General features: G+C 42.6%; 2 protein-coding genes across 2 annotated transcripts in view; both read left to right on the forward strand.

The window, feature by feature from the left end:
- The first annotated feature begins 537 nt into the window (after positions 1-537).
- Positions 538-4,236, forward strand: NPVF (neuropeptide VF precursor). Its single transcript, XM_007071558.4, has 3 exons — positions 538-685; positions 2,696-3,078; positions 3,963-4,236. Exons 1-3 carry the CDS (start codon positions 548-550, stop codon positions 4,042-4,044), a joined length of 603 nt encoding a protein of 200 aa, XP_007071620.2. The 5' UTR covers positions 538-547; the 3' UTR covers positions 4,045-4,236.
- Positions 4,237-21,130: 16,894 nt separating this feature from the next.
- The window catches only part of C2H7orf31 (chromosome 2 C7orf31 homolog), a 41,143-nt gene continuing 38,971 nt past the window's right edge, over positions 21,131-23,302 (forward strand). The window contains exon 1 of the mRNA XM_007071559.2: positions 21,131-21,264. Coding sequence (XP_007071621.2) covers positions 21,131-21,264 — 134 coding nt within the window. The remainder of the gene's footprint in view (positions 21,265-23,302) is intronic.

A 23,302-nucleotide genomic window follows, 5' to 3' on the forward strand; every position in this document is an offset into this window, starting at 1 on the left:
AAGTGTCTCTCAGGGTCCCTCCAATGTCCACTGAAGTTAATAGAAAGACAAACCATTAATTTCAATGGGTTCTATGTTTGCAATTTTGCTCATCTCAAAACAGGCATTATAACCATCCTCCAAGTATAATGTAATCAGAAGAATGCAAAGTCTTGTATCTACATCCTTAACAGATGGTTGATATGAGAAACAGGAACAAGATGCTTTTGTTAAAATGTAGCAATGAAACATGGTTATTATGAGTGCTGATTGGTGAGGTGTTCAAAGTTAGCTAATTAAAATCTCTTTCATAGCCAGAAAAATATTTGTAAAGGTAATGTGTTTGCAGCAGGAAACAGTGTTTATTAAATATGTTCACAAAACAAATTCCCAACATTCTTCAAATATATATTTAAAACTGCATCCCTAATTAATATTAAGAAATAAAGCATTTGGAGTTGATGTCACAGTTTAAGGAATCTCTTTGTTTTCTAATCATATAAAAAGATGATCATTTCCTTTGCTGTACAGATTCTGAGCTCTCTATATAAACTTAATTTAAGAGAAAATGAAAATCATCTCAATCAAAAGGTTTATTTTATTTACTTTAGCCAAATTTATCTTTTTAACATCAAATACTTCGTGCCTAGATGAATCAGCAATGTCCAGTCTGCAGAGCAGAGATTATGGTGATAAATATTCTGAGGTAAGATTTGCCTTGGTATGACATTATTTTGAGAACTGCAGGTCTGATCCTGTGTCCACTGAAGTTAGTGGCAAAGTTCCCATTGACTTCAGTGGCACAGGATCAGGTCCTATAACATCACAAGCATAAAGAAGGCTTGTTGAGACAACTTTCATGAAATCTATCCGCTGGCTTATATGTAGTGTGTAAAGCAATTCATGATTTGATTTTCATGCAGTAAAACCTTGGGATTCAGGGTGATGTTTATTTTGAATGGATTTTTGCTTATGCAGTAAGAAACTGTCATGCTTTTTATTCTTATAAAAGATGCATTACTAATCCAAAATTAATAAAGGAATGTTTGTGATGTTGAAATAATAATGATAAATGGAAAATACTATAAATCTGATGCGGTAAATGGACTTAAAGTCCTACCTTGAAAAGTGACTATAAAATATCATCGTGGGGTCCATATTTATTGTGTCTCAATAGCTGCCAAATCAGATTTACCCAGTTTATATTTACACAGTTTATATATAAAGTGATTTTTTCCTACTTTCTGCCCTAGAAGCAGTCCCTGGGACCTCAGAGTCTACATTATTTTTGCCTTCTGCACCATCGCCAGTTATAAAAATTCTGCAAGCAAAAATTTTACCTTAATTATACCTGTGCACAGGGGTCCTGGAACTAGGGGTGCTGAAGGTGCGGCAGCGCCCCCTGGCTTGAAGTAGAAACAACAACCAAATATATGGCTTCCTCTTTCAGCACCCGTGTTATAAAAATTATTCCAGCACCCCAGCCTGTACAGCCCCTTAGTCTTCAGGTTTGCCCCTTGTTTACACATTTCAGTGGGGTTGCACAGGTGTAACAGGAGATAGAATTTGGTCCCACAGTTAGAAGTGAACAATTCCGTTAATGATGTCTGAACTAGAATAGACTCCAGCTCCCCCTCCCAATAGCTGTGCTTGCTTCTGCAGTGCTGAGAGAAGTAAACATTCATAAAAACGTATGGGCTGGAATGGACAATGTTAATGTTTGGTTTTTAAGTTAAATCTAATACCCTATTTGCACTGATCTGCTTTTAAGATCGAGAAACTTAACAACACAACTTCAAAAAATAAGATATGACTTTAACTGTGCACAGAGAACACTTCTGCATAAGAAAATAATTTTTATATAGCCACTTTTCAGAGAACAACGGCACTAATTATTTCATAAAACAATTAATATCCTGGGCTCAATGCTCCACTGTGTCCAAGCACAGGGATTGGGTGCAACAGAAGTGGTTCTGTACCGGTCAGGTCAAGCATGAGATAAAGCAGTGTAGGAGCTCAAGGTCCTAAATGCCCCTATACCAGTGGAGGATCAGTGTAGCAGAATAGAGTGTGATCCTGGCACACCACATATGCCAGAAATGAAGAAGTAGTTCTGTTAGCTTTACACTAATTTGAAGTTCTCTTAGGCCAGGGGAATTCTCCAATGGCTGAGCAGCATGGATGGGAAGCTGTGGAGATGGGAACCAAGGGAAAAGGAATCATGTAAAGGGAAAAGGAGACCAATAAGAAGGGAAACAACTGTACAGGAAGAGGTAGAGAAGAGGATAAGACAGCAGAAAAGCATGTGCAAGGAGCAGGGAGAGCGGGAAAGGAACAGAACAGATGGAAGGGGAAGATAAAATGAGCAAAAGGAGACTGTGATTGACATTTAGGGCAAAAATGGGTATCACTAAAGCAGATAAAGATACAGAAATGCATTCCTAATTTTCCATGTAAACAACTGCTGAAGTTGCCACTGGAATGTTCTCTGGTAGCCAATGGGAGGAAATAGTCTACAAGACAATCAGTCTACAAGGAAGAGTCCACACTCTGAAAAATGTTTGGGGAATTCTAAAAGCATTAGGAAAGTATATTCTTCTCCCCCGTGTCTGTGCCTACAGAAACCTTAAAATTAACAACCTACTGTATGTGATTTGTATGTAGACAGGTTATCATCCATGTAAAAAGATGATTGTATCATTATTTCTATTTTTAGTCCAGTGAAGACTTCTTAGAAGAAAAGCAGAGAAGTCTCAATTCTGAAGAACTGAAAGACTGGGGATCAAAAAACATCATTAAAATGAGCACTCCCACAGTCAACAAGATGCCTAATTCACTTGCCAATTTACCACTGAGGTTTGGAAGAAATGTTCAAGAAAAAAGAAGCATTAAGCCAGTGGCTAATTTGCCTCTGAGATTTGGGAGAGCTTTTGAAGGCAGTATTTCTAGATGGGCTCCTAACTTATTACACAGGTTCAGGAGATTTCCATTTGTTAAAAGTTCCATCCAATCACTTGCCAACTTGCCACAAAGATTTGGGAAATCACTACCTGCCCACCTATCAGAAGACATTCAAGAAGCTGAGCAAGGCAATAACAGGTAAGTGTTTAAAAGCATGCGGAACGCCCTCCAAATGATAAATTAGCCAGGATTCAATCCTGCCAGCCTTACTCAAGCAATCTCAACTGGGTGTTTGAGTGAGTTTGATTTGCCTAAGTAAGGACATCAGAATGAGGCCCAAAGTTCATCAGATTAAAAAGCATTACTATTACTGTCAGGAATTTTTCAACACATTGGTTTTTTTGGTTGGAAAATGCCAGTTCATCGAAACTGAAAGGAAAGTGTCAGGTTTGATGAATTTCTCATTTTAAAGTGTTTTGAAATTGTTGAAGCTTTCCATGGCAATATCTTCAAAATGAAAAATTCCATTGTTTTCCATTTGAAACAATGTTTTGTTGTGATATTTAAGCTAATTATCATAAACATTGTTTTTAAAGGTCAAAACCAAAATTTTTTGAAAGGTCAGAATTAAACATTTCAATTGACCCGAACCCAAAAATAAAAAGATTGGTTTGGTGACTTGTGAAAATTTTTGAGATTTCAACTTTTCATCCTGATTTAAGACAGGAAATATATTATTTTCAAAATTTCAATTTTTTCCAGGAAAGCCATTTCCTACCCAACTCTTATTATTATTTGGACCAACTATTTTCTACTGTGAATTTTATTTTTATACACAATAATAATTCCTTAAAAATACCAGTAATCCAAACATTTAGTTAATCTGGGGGGCCTGATTCTGCTTCAATTGTCTTGCTCTGAAACCACGTATTTTGCCTGCATGAAGCAGAAGAGAAGTCCAGTTCAGAAGCATTCACTGCAGAATGAGACAGCCAGTATTATCTGCATCTGCCGTTTTTCATTCTTCTGTGATTGTCTCACCCGATTATAGCACTTTTTGTTTTGTATTTCTGACCTTTTAGGAATCTGTATTCAAACAACTGTATTGAAAAGGAATCAAATGATGAAGACTCAAACCAGAAGAGCTGGGGGATCTATATTTAAATCAAAAGATGATGTAAAGGAAACAGAGGTCCAAACAGAAATCTAGACTTACCTTCATAATAATATTAATATTATTGTACCGTGGCTGGTGCTGTGCAAACCATTGCAGTATATTGCAATGATAACGGTAGTGATTGTTGTACTAGTTCATTTCAGTGGCAGGATATCATAAATTTTAATGACTGCTGCCTGACTGATGTCCTGTCTGTTGTAAATTTTTGAAGAATAGTTGTATTGTATAACTGGAAGCATTTTAAGCAAATAAAAAGACGCATACTACAACTAGTAGGAGCCTACTGTGTGAATAGCAAACAGAAACAATTCTGGAAGGAAAAAAGCCCACTGCCATCTTAGTGTCTTATGTAGCCAAAGACATGAATGAAAAAAACATATACATGGAACCATTGTTGTTGTTTGAGACATATTTGGATACAAGTTTTGTTAAGGTGACCACTGACATTTTTTCTACAAATTAAATGCTAGCTTCTTAGATCATCACAGAGGAATGGCATCTATTGTTGTCTCTTCATAATGCAATTACTATTTTGACAATATTTTGAAATAATACCCTCCCAAATATCCTGAGGAATCTGAACTGTAAACATTCTGTTTCCTCTGCCAGACTGAATGACATTAGAACTACCAGACGCACAGTTGGACAGAGCTTTTACATTCTAAACCCCACCTTTTCACATTGTAATTTTCGCAAAAACATTCTTTGGGATAAAAATGTTCTTGCTTAGACTTTAATCGGACATTTCAGTTCGAGCCACATTTGAACAATATCAGTTGAAACATTCTAGTTATATGAATGGGAAAAAGAATGGATCCCTTTTATTTGTACTCTGATAATTTCACAGTTAGGGACAGATTCTGACTTGCAATCAGCCCCTTTGCACCACTCTAAATTCATTGGGGCTACTTGCAGAGTATGGTTCTACTCACCTTAAGGGTGGCAGAATCTGATCCTAAATAAATGGAGCCCCTGCAAAGTGGGGAATATTTAGGTATTACATAGAAATTCATCCATATTCAATAAACATTGTGAAAGTCAAAGTGTGTGTGGGTATTTTTGTCAGCAGCAAAACATTGTAGACTGAGATTTTCAAAAGCAGGAGCCAAAAGTCAGGCTTCTGTGTTCAATCTGAACACCTCTGATTCTGTGCTACGCTGAACACCCCACATTCCCGCTGAAGTCAATGGGGATCTTCCCTTGGCATTGTGTAGAACTCCTTGTAGGATCAAAGGAAATAAATGTTCTGATCTTTGTAATGTTTTTTTAAAAAATGAAATATGTCTACAAGCTACTGGTAGACCAAAAACTTGGTCATGACATACAGCACGGAAATGTATCAGATTTAAGAGTAGTCATAGAAACTTATTCTGCCATGTTCATACTTAAGGACATTGGTCAACGAAGTGTACACATAAGGAGAAATCCTGGCCCCATTGAAGTCCAAGAAAGTTTTGCCATTCCCTTCAGTAGGGCCAGAATTTCACCCTTTCTGTAGTCAGTAAAACCATGGAATGTGTTACTGATTTATAAGTGAATGAGCATTGGAACTGAAATTCCCAAAACTGTGAATTGTGTACTGATCCTTGAACACTTCTAGCACGTCAAGTGAACAAAGAGCAAACAACATTTGCAAGAATCCCTAAGCAGCAATAGCAACTGTCCGCTTAAGGGACATACCACCTAGCAACAAGGTCAGATTGGCATTAATGGTGACTGCAATGGGAGAAAAGCAGTAGCCTGAAAGCAGTCCCTGCTACAAGTATAAATAGGATGCATTCTAACTACAGGCTCTGCAGCACAGATCCAAGAGAGGAGAGATGTTGATTTATTTCCTCCCAGCAGATAAAAAGCTAGTAGCAAAGTACATAAAGGAGAAATTATGTGATGCTAAGCAAAATTTTGCTTTCGTCTGAGAGTGTGTGAGCCAGGAAAACAATCACTGACTAGTGTAAAGGGATGAGAAGGAGCTACATACATAGCTACAGCTATTACTCACCAGATTATTTATTATCCACATATTGATATTATTCATGAATTGGGAAAAAGCAAGAAAGATTAAAGTAAATCAAATAGCAGACCATCCAAACTCACAGGGATTAATTCTAGGAGGGTTCAGGAGTTCCTCTCCTTTCCTGCTACACAAACAATATTTATGCTTATCATTAAACTCAACAGGCAAAACCAACATGCTCGCTTGAAATTCCTACCTGAGCTTATAAAGTGGACAGGTGACAATTTACTACCAAATGTAAAGGTCTGAGGCCTCAGCATGCGGTTGAGTTCCATGTATTGTTTGGAGAGATTTAGTAGAGTGTAAAAAGACAACAGTTTTACCCAGAAGAAGCCATAGACTCTCAAGCATCTTTCATCAGGGCAGGAAACCAGTTTCTCACATTTCCCAAAATGCAGAGGGCCAGTCACTCTGATCTAGTCTGTGGAGCCCCAATGATTTACACCATTGTAAGAAGCTGGCATACAACAACCTCGATTTTTTTAAAGGGTGGCACAGCTTAACATTTAGGTTTCACAAAAATAAGCTTTCACAAAATGTGAAATCAACAGGAATTTTAAAATTCCAGCCAAAACTATTTAATTAAATAAATAATCATTCCACTACACTGCTGTCATTGCAACCCAGATATCATCACATTGTGCTACTGCCTAAAACCTTAACATGAAATTGACTAGAAAATGACAAAAAAACAAAAATGAAATTGCCTAGTCTATTCTCTTTGTCCAGCAAGAGAAAAATGCAAAAAAAAAAAAAAAAAAAAGGTACACAAATAGCATAAACCAGTGAAAAAAAAGTAAGATTTTAAAACTTGTTTCAGTTTTACTAACTGGAGCGGTTACTACACTAACACATGGTTCTTTTACAGTATGTTATTTTTAACCTAGCATAGTCCTTTTAACAAGTGATGTAGTGCTAAATTTTATAATGCAGAAACCCCGAAAAAGTGATCTGAAGTTGGTAATTCTGCCACACATGCTTCCACAATCTATCTTATGAGTGATGTCATAAGATAAAGTACACATATTAAAAACTTAACTTACACTTTACCAGTAAATGTAATCTCATCAACAATTTGTGAAATTGCAAATATGAGATTTCACACAATAATAAATGCACATATCATAGCAAGGTAAAATACTTGTAACTCAATTCTTATGTGTCAAACTTTAAACTAAGTAGCAAGTCACATCCAAAGCGGACATGTAATTAGTCAAAAAGTCCATTGGCGGTGCTTGTAAAATACTGTTTTCACAATATTAATATTCTCTGCAAATTTAAAATAAGAGCAAGATTCACTTGTATGCTCCGGCTACTTTTGGGGCACTCCATAACCCCAATTTAATTGGCTGATCAGACCAGCCCCCGCCCCCACTTATCCTGATGGCCCCCCACAACATCCCAAAAGATCTGAAATATATCCCACTCACCACAGCCCCCAACACCTCAGCCCCACCAGCCACAGCTCCCCTCCCCTCGCCCCCCCAATACTCCCCACTCACCTGTAGCCCACCAACAACTTGTCCCCAGAGCCGCGCTCATTACCCCCACAACCTTCCTGGACACTCACCGACTCCTCCCCCACAGCTCAGCACCCTGGTCCTGTCCTGGGCTAGAGCTGCACCTTCTGATTACAGCCACCCAGTGGTTCCACTTGCTCCCACCACCTGCCCCACACTCAAACAACATGGGCCAAATTTGAATGATGAGTGGCATTGCAACCTGGCACACAGGGTTGCAGCACTGCTCAGATTTGATCCAGGCAGCAGTCCCTCTCTTATGATGGGTGGGTGGCTAGGCCAGCCCTGAGCAGCAGTGCAACCCAATGCACCAGGCCATTACTCAAATTTGGCCCAACTAACCCACGCATCACGACAGAGGGGTAGCTGGGCCAAACCTGTTTGGCACTGCAACCCCGTGTGTCAGGTTACAACACCACTCACTCAAATTTGGCCTGGCAGCCTCTCCATCAGGTATCATGCTGGGGGCAGAAAGCCAGACCAAATTTGAATGGCATTGTAACCCCATGTGCCAGGTGAAGTGCTGGAGTGTTGCTCCATCCTGAATATCAGGTGCCAGAGTTACTCCCCAGACCATTCTGGCAGCTTTAAATCAGCTTTAAATTACACCCCTGCTTTAAATCACATTTTGGGAAACATATGGGAGTGCATAAAATGTCAGAAGGCATTTCTCCTCAAGAAACTGTCTGTGGGGAGATCTATCAGGGCTTCTCTGCCCCCTGCTAGAAATTACCCTCCGCTTAAGGCAAATCCACTCAGGCCAGGTTACCAATGGGATTGAGTCTCCCAGGGGAGTGGAAGGGCTAAGAAGAGACACTGACCAATAAGGCGCCAACAGGCCAGTTAAGAAAGTTCACCTGCTTCTTCTGAAGGTCAGTGCTGAGTGGAATTGAGGCAGAAGAGGAGCACAGCAGAGCAGTATTCGCCCAAAACCCCAAGGCCAGGCCAGGCCCTTTGCTTAAGCACTGCAGCTAAGTAGTTACCTTGTGTGTTTGTTAGTTTAGAAGGGCAGACAGACAAATCTTGAGTTTGTTGTTAACTGTTTAAGACTCAGGCCAAGCTCACAGCACAGGCATTTCTGCTCCAGCACAGCTGCCACACCATCCCTTCTTTTGAACCTTTGACCCACAGGTTGTCTGATTTATCTTTATATAGCTATAGATAGATATGGGTTAAGTTCGTCCTGTTCTCTGCCAAGCCCAAAAGCCACCAGAATGATTAGTACAGATATAGGTCAAGAGAAACATAAAGAGGAAGAATCATTTTACTCATTTTCTTATGCTTAGGAAATGTGGCATTAAAGCAAGAATGTTACATTATCTCTGTGTCATGACACAGTTTTATGGGCCTTAAACTCCCCCCCCCACAACCCCCCGCCCTTGCCAATCTGGTCTCTACAGCAGAAGACTGAGTAATAGAATGAACAGAAGAGTTCTAATGTAGGAAGGTAAAGTAATCTAATTACTCTCTACTTCAGGAATTCACTGACTGTTATCAACGGGTTCATCCACTTTTTGTGACACTTAGTGTGTACTCAACCTATCTTTGAAGCTTCTGTGCTCAGAGTATTTATCCCGGCTTTGAAGCTTCTGTGCTAAGGATAATAAAAGGTAATGTGCTCAGTCAGTGAGCCAGCCAGTGTACTACTTAGCAAGTGCCGTTCACATCTTCTCCACAACGGCATCCATCCACACTCCTGTCTGCAACAGACTGAAAAGGAGCAGTGTAATTCAGTAGGGTGAAAGCCAGTTTCTGAACCACCTAACAGAAGGGCTGAAAACACTATGACAAGGGAAAACCTCCTCCTTGAGCTTCATTTCAGTGCTACCAAGTTTCAGCCAAAACTGGAAGATGATCTCAGATCCCTATAGTGCGGGGGAGAGACAATGGAGAGTCCTACGGAAATCTAGCATATTTATAATCCTCTCCACCACAATCTTCACATTCTGTCCATTTAAAAATTCCTCCTCTTCTGCCCTCCACAGACCCATTCCTCCCAATTAATTATTAAAAGGCTCAATACTAGAGACAGAAGCAAAATCTTGCACTTTGTGTATTGCATGCTCATGTTACATCCAAGTGTGCAGTCGGTGAAAGATCACGTTTAACCCACATGCTTTCATACTGCAACTTTTTATTCTTTTCTAAATTCACAGAAAGGGAGCGCAACAGTGCAGTAGAGGAAGGGGTTTGCTGGAATCACCTGTTTCTGGAGAGGTGCCCAGAGCAGGGCCACAGCGACCCAGATTTAAAAAATGCAGAAGAGAAAACCACTAATAGGAACAGGAAAAATCATTTACAACGCAATAGTGATTAATTTAATCACAGAAGGGGTGACATCAGTGGTCTCACACCAGCATAGAACTGAAGTAACACAGTTCTGGATCAAGCCCACAGCATTCTGCTGCAGAAACAGGGGAATCCCTAGAAACCCTGTTCCAGGATTGACATTCAGCTACAGAAGTTCCTCCATAATCATCCTGATCTCACCTTACAGAGGACCACATTATAGATGTATGCGCATCACCTTTATCCCTGGTGTAGAATAGCTGATTTTGGTTTTAAAATAAGAAATACTTCGGCAGTAGACCAATGTATTAGCAATTCAGGGAGGCAATGATTTAGAGACATGGGACCAAATGTATCCCTAGAATGGTACTCACTCACAGTCGGGCTGAATTGGGCCAGTGATGAGATTTATTCGCAGGAGTTCATGAGCAAGTGTGGAGAGAATTGCTTTTAAAACATCTGATATAACAAATACCTCTTCTTTGGTTGCTAAAAATAAATGTGTCACCTTCATCTGATGATTAAAAAGGTTCCTAAAATTGCATAGCTTAAGCTACACTGTATTACTGACATGTAGATATTGATTTGAAAGGGGAAGTGGGACTGGTTTCCCCTGACCCATGGTGTAGAAAAAATAGGCTCAGGGAATGAAAAATAAGATAAAAGTATATGATTGGTATTGACTTTCACGTTGGATGTAGCTGTGTTCTGAAGTGTATGCATAGTCGCTATTAGGGATTTTAATCAAATTCTGAGTGCTGGAATTTTGCTAGGAAATAAGAGGCCACCAGAAGTGCAAGAAGGAACCCTGATATTTCTCCTGTTGGGCATTTCAATTGAAACTTGGCACTGATTTCCAGTGTCAATAGTGTTACAAGAGAAAGTGGTTTGATTTAGATGCATGTGAAGAAATTAGTTAAACCAAAATAAAGATACACGAAGGGTAAATTTTACTTCAGTGTGGTGAAACCAGGCTTTGATTTGGCCTGTTTGGGTCTTGAAATAGAGAGGTGTGAATGCAGATGATGCTGAACATCTGCGACTTGGCTGGAAGTTTGTGCTGTGTTCGAGAAGAGCTGCTTCATGGAAACAAAGGGTGGAAAAAACGGCAACAGTTGTCAGCATGTATTTCCTGGGGTCTCTCAGTTGACCACTGCCATCCTCTTCCGTAAAATTTTGCTTTCGCCCACTTTCCCATGAATATATTCAATGGGCCTGATCTGCTGAGGTGATGAGCAGCTGCAGCCCCTATTGATGTTAGTTGAGGTTTCAGGTGCTCAGAACCTCTGAAGGTCAAGCCATGTGCAAGTCTTATTTGAAAGGCTGATTCACCTTATGCATAAATCCATACATTTAAAACTGCCTATCGGGCTACAGCTAATGATTTTTTTAACGTAAGTAGACGGCATGGACTGATTCTTCATGTACACATGGGTAGAGTTAAAGTAACTCCACTGGAATCAATGACATGGCCTTGGTGTAAAAACAAGATAGGAATCAGACCCTGGTATTCCAAACATTAATACCGGACATCTTTTCTAAAGAAAAAGGGGTTTACATTAAATAAACTATAGAATGATTAAACAGGATAGCATAGAAGCTTCTCCTATCCTTTGTGCAAATTATCCAATATGTGGGCATAGACATTCAAGCTAAAATTATGTTAATGACCACAAAAATTTATCCCAAACCATTTATTCTTATATAATCTTCACACTTTCAGACTCTGTGTTCTTATAGTAAGGTTAAAAAAATGGTACCGAATTATTTAATTAATTTCCCTTTTTCGTAACAAAATACCAGAAGCTTGTACTAAAATCAAATAATTATAAAGCAGTGCAGGTTGTGAACACAGTTCTTTATATCTCTTCCACAAAGAAAAATAAAGGAATCTGTGATTATAAAATCTAATACAGACGTTTGCAGTCATGATCCCAGGCCATCTGCAAAACTAGTCTACTGCCACAGGAGGGCAGATGTCGCACTATTTTTAAACATGAGAAATGCTTTTGAAGCATCCAGTTACTATTTCAGACAGAATGAAGTATTGTTTTAAAACACTTTCACCTCATACTGTAGATTGGGATAGAAGACTTCTGATGGAGGCCCTAGACTTAAGAAAATGCAAACACATATAAAGTTATTTTCACACTGGCTATCTTAAGACTTTGCCATAAATGAAGTCTAGTTATATTATTGTTTACATTCTTACACTTTGAAACCATTTCCCAAAACCTGGAACAGAACAAATATAGGCTGCAAAACCACTGAGTCAGTGCTGTCTATCTTCTATCTTTTGCCGTTGGCATAAGTATAATAATGTATATCACCTTGGGTAATAATACCACTTTTCTCTCTAAAAAAATTTTGTGGCAGCTTCCTTTTGAACACTGAAGTGTGTATGATTCTCTCCACATAAAGAAAGCAAAAAATCAGCACCAGGGCAGGATAATGGCACTTGAATAGTTTCCCATCTAAATCCTGACATCCACCTGTTTCTTTTATCACACGTGGGGATAAATTTGAGTTTGCAAAATACATTTTCTCTTGATTTAATTTAACAAACTTTTTTCTCCCATTAGGTCATTTCCCTCTAAGTAACAGAAACATTCTTTTGTTTGATAAGAAATTATCATGCTTCTTTCTCTTCCCATTTATTAAAATACATTATGCCACATTAAACTCGTTCAGTTTTAGTGGGGGTGGGTGACAATTTAATGTCTGCCACCTCACCTTCTTTGGCAATCTTTGATCTTTTCTGCATTAGATACTGGTGAGTTTGAACCTGGAGACGGATGACTATTCTACTTGCCGTTCAGATCTGCTAAGGCTCTTTATTTTTCCTGATTGCTTCACTTCAGCACTACATGCTAGATGATGCTAATAGCCCAGAGCCCATAGGAAGGGGTGATGTGGCGCTACAGTAACCTGGAGAAGTCACTAGGAGGCATTATGGCATAGAGAGGTAGACTGCCTCCTTGTGCTGTGGGCAGAACAATCTGCAACACCTCCTTATGGTGCTCCTCTTTTCCCTGCCCAAAGCAGTCCGTCAGCTTTGCTGACTGGCACGCTGAAGTCTTGGAGCCAGGGTTCTGCCTTTTCTTTGCCCTACTTTTTTTCCCTTTCCACTGACTTGCGCCCGGCATAGGGAGCAATTGGGCAGTAGTTTATGGGGTGTGGGAAGACAAAAGTTGCAAAGCCCTGATATGAAGGATGAAAACATCCCCTTAAGTAATCTACAAGAATGGAGCATTCCCAAATGAGCAAGCCCCTGAAAAGAGCCAGAATGAGCCTAAGTGGAAATAAGAGCTAGAAAAATTGCTGTGGAATCCCACTACGGCCATTAAGTGCTGTAGCCTGCAGTACAGCTGTCAGTTTGTTCACTGCTTTTTCAAAATCATGTGGAAGGCACGATTTCTCGAGACTTTCGAATAGCCTGGAAGAAATCCTCAAATTTTCATATTCTTTGAAAATGCTGCCTATTCACCACTTCTGTCTCTAACTTTCCTGTGGTTTAAAAACTTGAATCATTTGCCTGTAAGTTCACTTTCTGTTTTCTTAGGGCATGTCTACACTGCATTGTAAACTCAAACTTGTGGACTTGGTGTTTCCAAACCTGTGCAGGCATGGGTGGTATGTGAACTGCTGGCTTGGGGTGGCTAGCCCCCAGTCCCACCCCTTCTGCCCGAAGCCCTGCCCCTTCCGGGACCCCCACCAGAGCCCAGAGCCCCCCCTCCATAGCCGCCAACCCCGACCTAGCGCCCCCAATGCAGGAGCGCCCCCAACGCCACCAACCCTGGAGCGCCAGGAGGATGGGGAGCGTGGCCCCAGCCTCCCCCGACCCAGCCCCGGAACACCAGGAGGGTGGGCAATGCAGCCCCAGCTCCGAGTGCCGGGAGGGCAGGTGGTGTGGCCCCAGTCAGCACCAGGTCTGCCCACTTGATGCTCCCAATTTGTTCAAACAAAATGACCTTTACTGTCTCAGGAGAAGTGGGGCAGGTCATCAGCTACCCCCCCCCTTTAAATCCTTCTCTCCAGATCTTGAGGATACCAGTAACCACCTACAGAAAGACTGCTGCAACACATGCCTCTTCAAACAGCAGGGGCTGATACTGTGATGCTGCCTACATCACAAGCTGTACTATATAGTATATACCCAAAAGCTGCAACCATCTGTCATTGTGATGTCAGAGCCTACCCTGAATGCAGGCCAAAATATACTCACAGGATACTGCACTGAGCCAGAAGGTAGGCTTGAGTTTACGGTTTCGCCCCATTCCATTGCCCACTAGCCGTTCATTCTGCAGACTGCCAGACACTGAGTTGGGGAGAAGGGGGACGGATCACTGCAAACTGGCCCCTTGGACTGAGAGCTCCCTGGAGAATGGGTTATCACCATGTTTGCAACACCTACTACATTTTAAATTCATACAGATCTTTGTATTTATTCAAAGGAAACAACAGGTTTAGCATTCGTCAGAATGTTCACTAGAATTTCTATCCCTCTGTGCTGTTTGTAACAACCCTTTAGAAGGAAGCCTGAAACCAATTGTATTTTTTTTTAAATCCATTATTTTGCTATTCTATCAGGGAACGATGCTGGTTAATTATAGTTGGGTTGATAAATAAATGCCACGTTGTTGATGTTGGGCTACTTTCTTTTTTTTTTTTTTAAACAGATTGTAAAACAGACTGGTGTCTATTTGGTGGGCAGGGTAGAGGGTAATACTGTAAGTTATGCGAGTCCTGACTCCCTTCTCTCACGCTGGTGTAAATCAGGAGTAATACCAGTGATGTCAGTGAGGTTAGGCAGAATAAGATTGTGTGTGTGATCAGAATTGGGTCTATTATATTTGTGAAAAACAAAAAAGGCACGGGAGGTCAAAAGTTAAGCCAAACCATCCTTTACCCCCAGCAAATCAATTTCCTTAAACAACTTACTCCCACATAATAACTTACTCCCACATACAGTTTTTCTCAGGGGAGAATCTTATCTAAGGGGCCCCCTCCTACCCTGTGTTTGTCTTGTCTATTTAGAATGAAAATTCTTTGAGACAAGGACTGTCTCTTACTGTGTGTTTGTGCAGTCCATCATTCAGTGGAGCTTCTCAGTGCTACTGAAATATAAATAATAATTATAATAAGGAGGTCCAAGATGCAGCAGCTAAATCTCCCAGACCAGGTAGCCCAATCCCACCCTAGGAAAGGAAATACTAGCCTTGAATGTAGGGGAGGAGACAGCGTGTGAAAGCATGAAAGAAAGAAGCTACTATCCTCCTCTCTAAAGTCATTAGAAACTCCTGGGAGCTGGGGAAAAAGCTAGTCTCATCCCCACTAAGTAGACTGGGTGTTATACACTACAAGATTTCCCCAGGATTTCAGTGATTGGGGGAGAGCAAGAAACAGGTGTTCAGTGACTCCGAATGGGGGGACAAGGTGGGAGTTATTATTAGGCAAAGGAGTTGGTTTGGGGTATTACTTTACACTGAGCTAATACAGTTGTTGTTAACTCGGGATTTTATCGTGAGTCTCACAATGTTAGGTGGTTTTGTAAAGTCCCAGCTTCTGGAGGAAGGTTGTTAGGTGGGAATCTCAGCCTTCATTTTAACAAAAAAAGTAACCTTTTAGCCCATCTGGTTGCAGAGAAGAGCTCATGTGCAAAGCCAGAAGGTAAATATAAAGCACCCAACGTTCTTTTTTGAAAGATCTCGTTAAATTTTAGGTCAAATTAAAGGCCAATCTCATGATTTGCAGAGCCTGACATGATTTTTGAATCCTTGGGGTGGCAATATTGTAAATGGGGGAGGTCTTCAGCAACAGGAATGAAAATCTGGGGGGAGGGAATGGGGGAGCAGAGGAGAAAAGGGAATGTAAAAGGTCCTTGGGCCCCACTATAGGGGGTAGAAACTGTGCTGTCCCCTACTGGGGCTTCTACATAGACTCTGGGATTGAGGCCCAATTCCTCTGCTGAGAATTCTCCATGGACTAGAGAGGCTTGGGAGTGGGGGCTGTTGCCCCCAGCTGGGGATTTCCTCCTGGATAATGGGAATTTGGAGGGGACCCTGCTGCTCCTGTTGGACAATAGGGCCTTGTTGGGACCCAGTGTATATGTGTGGTGGAGAGGGATTTACCCATGGACAACAGGGCCTTGGGACCCTGTGTGTGAGGGGACACCAGAGACCAGTGGTTTTCAACCTTTTTTCATTTGCAGACCCCTAAAAAATTTGAAATTGTGCAGACCCCTTTGGAAATCTTAGACAGTCTACAGACCCCCAGGGGTCTGCAGGCTACAGGTTGAAAACCACTGCCATAGACAACAGGACCTTGGGGAAACCCTTTGAGTATTGGGGGGGGGGTCCCCATAGAGAATAGAACCTTGGGGGGAACCTGTGAGTGTCAGAGGACTCTCTATAGACAATAGGTCCTGGGGGTCCCTGTGAGTGTTGGGGGGTTCCCCAGGAACAATAGGGCCTTGGGCGAATCCTGTGAGTGTTGAGGGGTTCCCCAAAGAGAATAGAACCTTGGGGGAAACCTGTGAGTGTTAAAGGATTCCTTATAGACAATAGGACCTGGGGGAGGGTCCCTGTGACTGTTGGGGGGTTTCCCAGGAACAATAGGGCCTTGGGAAATCCTGTGAGTGTTGGGTGGTTCCCTAAGGTGACCACCTTTCCAAAAGGCAAAAGCAGGATACATGCAGCAGCCCCTCTGTGGCCCCATCCCCTGTCCCTCCTCTTCCCCCACAGTCCTGTCCCCAGGCCAGGCTGGAAGATGGAGCCAGGCTATGCTAAGAGCTGCTCAGGGAGCCCGGGCTGCTGTGTGGAGTCCCAGGCCCTCCACCTGTCCTGGGTGGGAGGCCGGGGTGCCCAAGAACAGCCCCCAGCTCGTGTCCCCAGCCCCCAGGGTGCACCACCCAGCACAGATGGAGAATATGGGAATCGGCACAGTTGCCCTGGCTCCCTGGTCGGCTCTCACTACTGCCCAGCTCCAGTTTCTGGCTGGGTTAAGGTTGGGGTCTTGGAGGGAAGAGAAGGAGCATGGGTGGGGCCTCACAGCAAGGGGGGGGCTAAGGCCCACCTCATTCCCCAACCCCACCAGGAAGAGGGTGGCACCACCCTTGAGCCTCAAGCAGATGTGGAGTGGCGCTGCAGGGAACCCGGGACAAATGCTGTCCCGGAGAGTCATTCAGCCCAGAACCAGGACTTGAAATGTACCTTTCGGGTCTGTCCCGCCTAATTAGGGACGGGTGGTCACCCTAGGGTTCCCCCGGGACAACAGGACCTTGGGGGGATCCTGTGAGTGTTGGGGGGTCCCCAGGGACAACAGGGCCTTGGGGGGACACTGAGTGTTTGGGGGGTTCCCCAGGGACAATAGGGCCTTGGGGGGATCCTGTGAGTGTTGGGGGGTTCCCCAGGGACAATAGAGCCTTAGGGGGACTCTGTGAGTGTTGGGACGTTTCCCAGGGAAAATAGGGCCTTGGAGGGGACACTGAGTGTTGGGTTCCCCAGGCACAATAGGGGCTTGGACGGACACTGTGAGTGCTGTTGGCTTCCCTGGGGACAATAAGGCCTTGGGGGGTGCCGGCTGCCCTGCTGGGGTTGGATTTCCCATGGACAATGGGAGCTGGAGGGGTCGGACTGGGGATTCCCCTCTGTGGGCGTGAGCGTGATGCTAATTCCATTGTGCCCTATTATTGAGGCCTCCCCAGAGTACTGGCCCCGCCCCCGGACAGGGCGGTGTGAACAAGTGACCTGTGGACTGAGTACCAGCTTCGCCCCCTGCCTCGTTCCTTGCCTGCCCGTCAATAACAAATCTTCCATTCTGATTGGCCATGGTGGCTCACGGAGCTGAAATCCGATTGGATTCTTCCACTAGGGAAGGCGGATCCAGTTTCCCAGGAAACGAGAGTTGCGTGGGTGGGGCGGCTGGGCGGGCCATGACGCGCGTGAGCCGAAGGGGCTCCGGGATGATGCGTCACAGGGGGCGCCGCCGAGGTTTTTAGCCCACCACGTGGAGAGGCGGGTGCTGTCTGTGCAGTGAAGGGGGCAGGTCCCCAGCAGGCTGGGTGCTATGGGCTGTTGCTGTGGGACTGGCTGTCCGTCGTGGAGCCCAGGCTGAGTGCAGTGTGGGGTGGGGCATGGAAGCACAAGCCTGGGTATAGTGAGCTTGTGACCAGTCTTCACAATGGGGAGAAGTGAGCAAGTGGTAGCCTCCTGCGTGGCACAGAAGTACCCTTCGCACAGTTCCCCAGAAAGGACATGAGGGTTGGACACATTGGGTGGTTCAGCTAGGGTCCATTTCTGGTAAGTGGGGACTGGATTTTTCCCCCAGTGGGAATCCAGACTCATGGACTTTTACATGATCATTACAGACTTGTTGCACCAGTATCACTAGGAGGAGAATCAGGCCTCTATTTCTTATCTCTTTGCAAATTTCAAACCAACAAGTTGTTGGCAACAACTATGATCATTGGTTCCTTTGCAAGGTGGTAGTGACTAAATCTCACGCTTCAGTATGGGGTCACAGTAGTGGTCAAGTAGGTCCTCATGCATGAATACCAGACAAGTACACACACCAAATCAGTATGCACACCAAGCACTCCCCATGTGTATTACAGGAGAGTTTTTTGCTTTTGTTTGAAGATTACCATATCAGCTACCATCTGAGGAAAGATATCAAACTATGAATCTGATCTGGCAGTTCCTACACTATGTTCCTAGTCCATAAGGCAGACAAAAATAATATATTGTAACAGTTGTATAGATACAAGAGAAGCACTAATGTTTTTCACAAAGAAGAGTGAAATATTTGGTTCTCATTAACTTGCAGTAATGCTGAAATGAGAGAGGGCAGGTTGATAAAAATAAACCACACAATAACCCTGGTTAAATTGAAGTTAAGGTTGTAGGCATATGTCTGTGGTGTGAATGCATATTGCTTTTCAAGAACGTTCGTGTTAAAACCCCTCAAAGAGTAGAAATCAGAATGCAGTTAAAATTGTACCTCTCAAAACAGGTATCCAAACTGCCCCTTAACAGTGCCAGTTTACCATATTCCTTGCGTTACATATAGAGTATCAAAAACGGGGGCCATAGAACACAGGCTTAGTAATTCATGTCACACACACTTCTCAGTAAGCATGATGATTTGAGCACTAACTGTTACTCTTTTTCCTGTATGTTCTCTGATAGTATTGTTTGGGCAGAGACAGCTAGCTCTGTGTCTAGTGACACTTGGGTAATTGGTTACCATATGGAGTCAGAACCTAATCCTGTCAGATACTCAAGTGCCTTCAGCAGCTCAGAAGAATTGGCCCTTAATGAAGGGTGATGGATGGTTGCCTTCAGTACCCAGTTTGCCTAATTTGTGAAAATCTTGTATGTGTACTGTGTAGTCATAACATCAGAGTAGGGAGCAAAGGTTAGGGGATCTCTTCCCCTCGCACTTCTTTGTGAATTCCTGATATCTGAGTTGGGGAGCCCTACTAATGTACGCTTCCTTAGGAGAGCAGCCCATCTCCTGTGGAGCTTAGGAGGTGCTCAGGAGTCTGGCTTTGCCTGGATAAGTGCCTTTGCTGAGCCTTCTAACATTTCCAGGAACCCCACGAAGTCTCCCTGGGGTCTTATGCTTGTCCCGTGAGCCCGGGGGAGAACATTCATGGGGTAGAAAGAGCAGAGTTGACAAGCTGAGGAGCAGCATAGTGCTGCTGGAGAAGGTGGGGAAGCAGCACATAGTTGGCTTATGTAACATGCAAAGCTCCTGCTGTATTCAGCAGCAGAAGTTCCCTCTGACAAACAATGGGAGATTTGTTGGGTGGAGAAGGTGAAGAAACTCTAATGCTTTCCACCCCTCATGTCCTCTCCACCCCTGCCTGAGCTGCTCCTTTCCAGCCTGGATCCCTTTGCTCCCCAGAGTTCCCCCATTCCTCATAGCAAGAAACACCCACTTCCCCTCATGTCTGCCACAGCCCCAACTCCTCTGATCCCTACCTACGGACATGGTCTCCTTCAAGTTCTCACATGCTGCATATCTCCTCTCTTTTCCCCATGTCCCGTTTCAGATGCCTTCTTCCCTTGTGAACTGTACACCCAGTGGTTGGGGGGTTTCCAAGAGCATAGGGTGCAGATGGGGAAAGGGTGTGCAGAAGGTGGAAGAGGGGAAACACTAGTGTCTTCCAGCCTTCTGCACCCAATGAATCTTCTGTTGTTAGTTGGAGGGAGTCCTGCTAATGTAGACCAGAGGAGGGCTCATCAGATGTAGAAGGGAGGGATTGCTAGAGCTAACCCCATCTTGTCCTTTTGAACTTCTGCTGAGTGCCTCCACCCTGGCATTGGACTTGGGGTAAAGGGCATGGGAACATCAGGGGAGTGGGGATCTTTTGAGAGGCATGAGGGTTCTGCCAGGAGCAGTAGAGTTCAGGTAGGGAGAGGGCACTCATGTAGTTTATGATGCAGAAGGAGTGGGGAAGGACTTGTGGCTTTTCAGAGGGGATTCCTGTGCTGTGAGCCAGAGGAGCTTCATTGGGTGGAGAAGGGAAGCAGAGGTGCTTACTCCCCACCATTTTCTCCTGCATGCTTGAGTCGCTCCTTTGAAATCAGAGCTGTAGCGCTTTACTCTCTGTAAATGACTGCACGTGGTTCCAGGCAGTGGAGAATCCTGTATTAATTCTGTTACATCACCTTTCATCCCAAAATGCTTTCCACGCTCTATAGTCTATACAGTATGTACAGCATCACTGAAATGCAGGGTGCAAAACGCCTTCCACTCAGCACACTGAACAAAAGTGGGAGGAGGAAAAGCTTGGCAAGGGAGCAAACTCTTTCTGTTGTGAAATGTGTCATGTGATCATTAATGTCTATACAGAGCAAGCAAGACTTTGGATTTTAAGGGTAAATCTGAAAAATAACGAGTGAATCTTTTCAGAGTCCATATTCCATGGGAAGATTTTCTTTTCCCTGCCATTTGGTTAAAATGTATTTCTAGCTATTGTTCATTAGTTGAATAAAGCCATAGTGCTATACTTCTGTCTCTAAACAATCTTTTTGTTCTTGTTTTACATTGTAATCTGATACAAGGGATCAGTTGCAGTATCAAAGTGGCCACTGTTTCCTCTGCTGAACGGTATCAGAGTTCAGCAGAAGCTACCCATGTTACTTGCTCAGACTGTATCCAGATGCACTGTCTGATTCTTTTGATGATTTAATCTTTTATCCATGTAGCTTCCCTGCAGGCCTCAACGTGCAAATATGAAGCATGGAGCTGTTACATGGCCTGCCATACTACTATAGAGAAAGGGAGGGAACAGACATATTATCGAAAACCTTAGAGTCTAATGAGACACTGACTCCGCTGCAAATTCCTTCACGCCCAACTGTGTCCCAGGATAGGTAAGAAATAGCTACTAAAGGAAAATGTGTTTTGCTGAAAATTTTAAAGTGTTGGCGCCAAACTCTGCTCCCACTTACACTAGTGCAACCCCATTGCTTTCAATGAAATTACAAAATTTGGCCTTAAGTATCTGTATCTATAAAATAGATTGCATAGGTTGAATTTTTGTGGCTTGCCATAAATTCTATAACAAAACTGTCTTACCTCAGTCAATAATTTACAGAGACAAATTATGGGGCAAATTATACCCTTAGTTGGGGTGCCACACAAGACAGAATTTGGGTTTATAATTCTGGAAAATCATACATCTCAGCTGCTCATTATTTAGGACAGTGATCCTTTTTGGATCCACATTTCTCACCTTTACACATACAGTAGACCTGTAGTGGTCCTCATGTTCTCCACTGTTCCTCTACATAATATTTTATCTACAGAAATAGGAAACTAAACTATAGTTTCCATATCACTTAGAGCTTTGTGTTTTACTAGTTTTCATTGATTTTGTCCTTTGAAGGCTAGCATCCCATATTAAGTCTTCAGCAGGAGCATATTTGATGTAATTGGATCTGTCAGACTGTATGCTGAGTCACCTGATTGAGGTATCTTCCCTAGTCAAGGTGCTGGCTGTTTCACTATCATCGTGGCTTGCATTGTGAACGTATAAAGTTATAGAAGGTTAGATGAATCTGCATATGAAATGTTATAATGGCTGATACACTTAAAATCTAGGAGAATTATAGGCCTTATCCAAATCCCATTGAACTCAGAGGAAAGACCCTCATTGATTGGACAGTGCCCCACAATAGGATGAGTTGGCTGGGCACAAAGGCCAAAAACTAAGGGCACAAAACACTATAAAAGCAACTAACATTTACTGTTAAAAATAAGCACCATTTTTAGGCCCTTTCTGCAGTACAAAACATTACAATGCTGAAGCATAGAAAAGAAACATGATCGTGACCTCAGCCATGTCATAATATGTCTTTTTCTGTGGATAGAAAAATGTTAGTGTTATGTCCTCACTAAGGGACCATGAGCCAAATTCTCTGTGGAGATAAATGTGCAGATTTCACTGAACTCAGTAGAGCTACGCCCATTATACCAGAAAAGAAGTTGGCACCAGGTCTTAGCCTAGATATCAATCAGGGTTATAATACAGGGTTTTTAAAAATGATGCAAATAGGTATTTTATGACAAGGAAAAAAATCTTAGAAAATGGTTGGCCTCAACTATTTTAAATAATACATAATAAATAATCTGAACTTTAATCATTATTAGAAATCTGCACTCTTTACTGTGTTGAACTTCATGTATATCAATATATCTACTATACGTCTATTGCAGCTGAGTAGTTTTAGTGTACTGTTATTTAAGGTTAATGATTGTCACCAGTATTTGGGTTAATAAGCTGCCTCTAAATACTCTAAGGCTGTGTTTGTATGTTTACAGTAACTAATGGACAATTCATATAACCCTCGAAACCAGAGCCTGAAGATTTCCTTTTGTCGTCAAATAATCAGTTTCAGTAATGGTGTACTGGGCATTCAATAGAGTTAATTCAGTGTTGTTGTACAAATTCAGTGGATAAGTGGACACAAAGCAGGTCTTTATAGGCAGAGTGGTAGTGCTGTCTACAGTTAAGGTTGGCTGACACTTGCCATTGTAAGACCCTGTTCTCAGTTGTTTATATCTTTGTCAAACTTTAACCATTTGGTCTAAAATTTTCCATGCCGAGGTGTCTTCCTTAGGCTGAATTTTTTTTTTTGGGGGGGGGGGGGGGGAGGAGGGGTGCAAATAAGGAAAAAATATGATGTTTTTTCCATGTTAAAAAAATTATTTCAGCTACTTAATTGAGAAGCTCTATCACAGCCATGTTTTGGAGCAGGAACTTGAAATTTGGTAGGAGGGGTCACCGTGGTCCCGGAAATATGCCATTTGCTGTTACTATGGGGGAAAAAACACCAAATTTGGCCAAGTTATAAGCCTTTGAAAAGTTTTACTTTGCACATGCTCAGTAAAGACTTATTATAGGATGGC

The sequence above is a fragment of the Chelonia mydas genome, chromosome 2 (genome assembly GCF_015237465.2).
Source record: "Chelonia mydas isolate rCheMyd1 chromosome 2, rCheMyd1.pri.v2, whole genome shotgun sequence".
Taxonomy (NCBI): Eukaryota; Metazoa; Chordata; order Testudines; family Cheloniidae; genus Chelonia; species Chelonia mydas.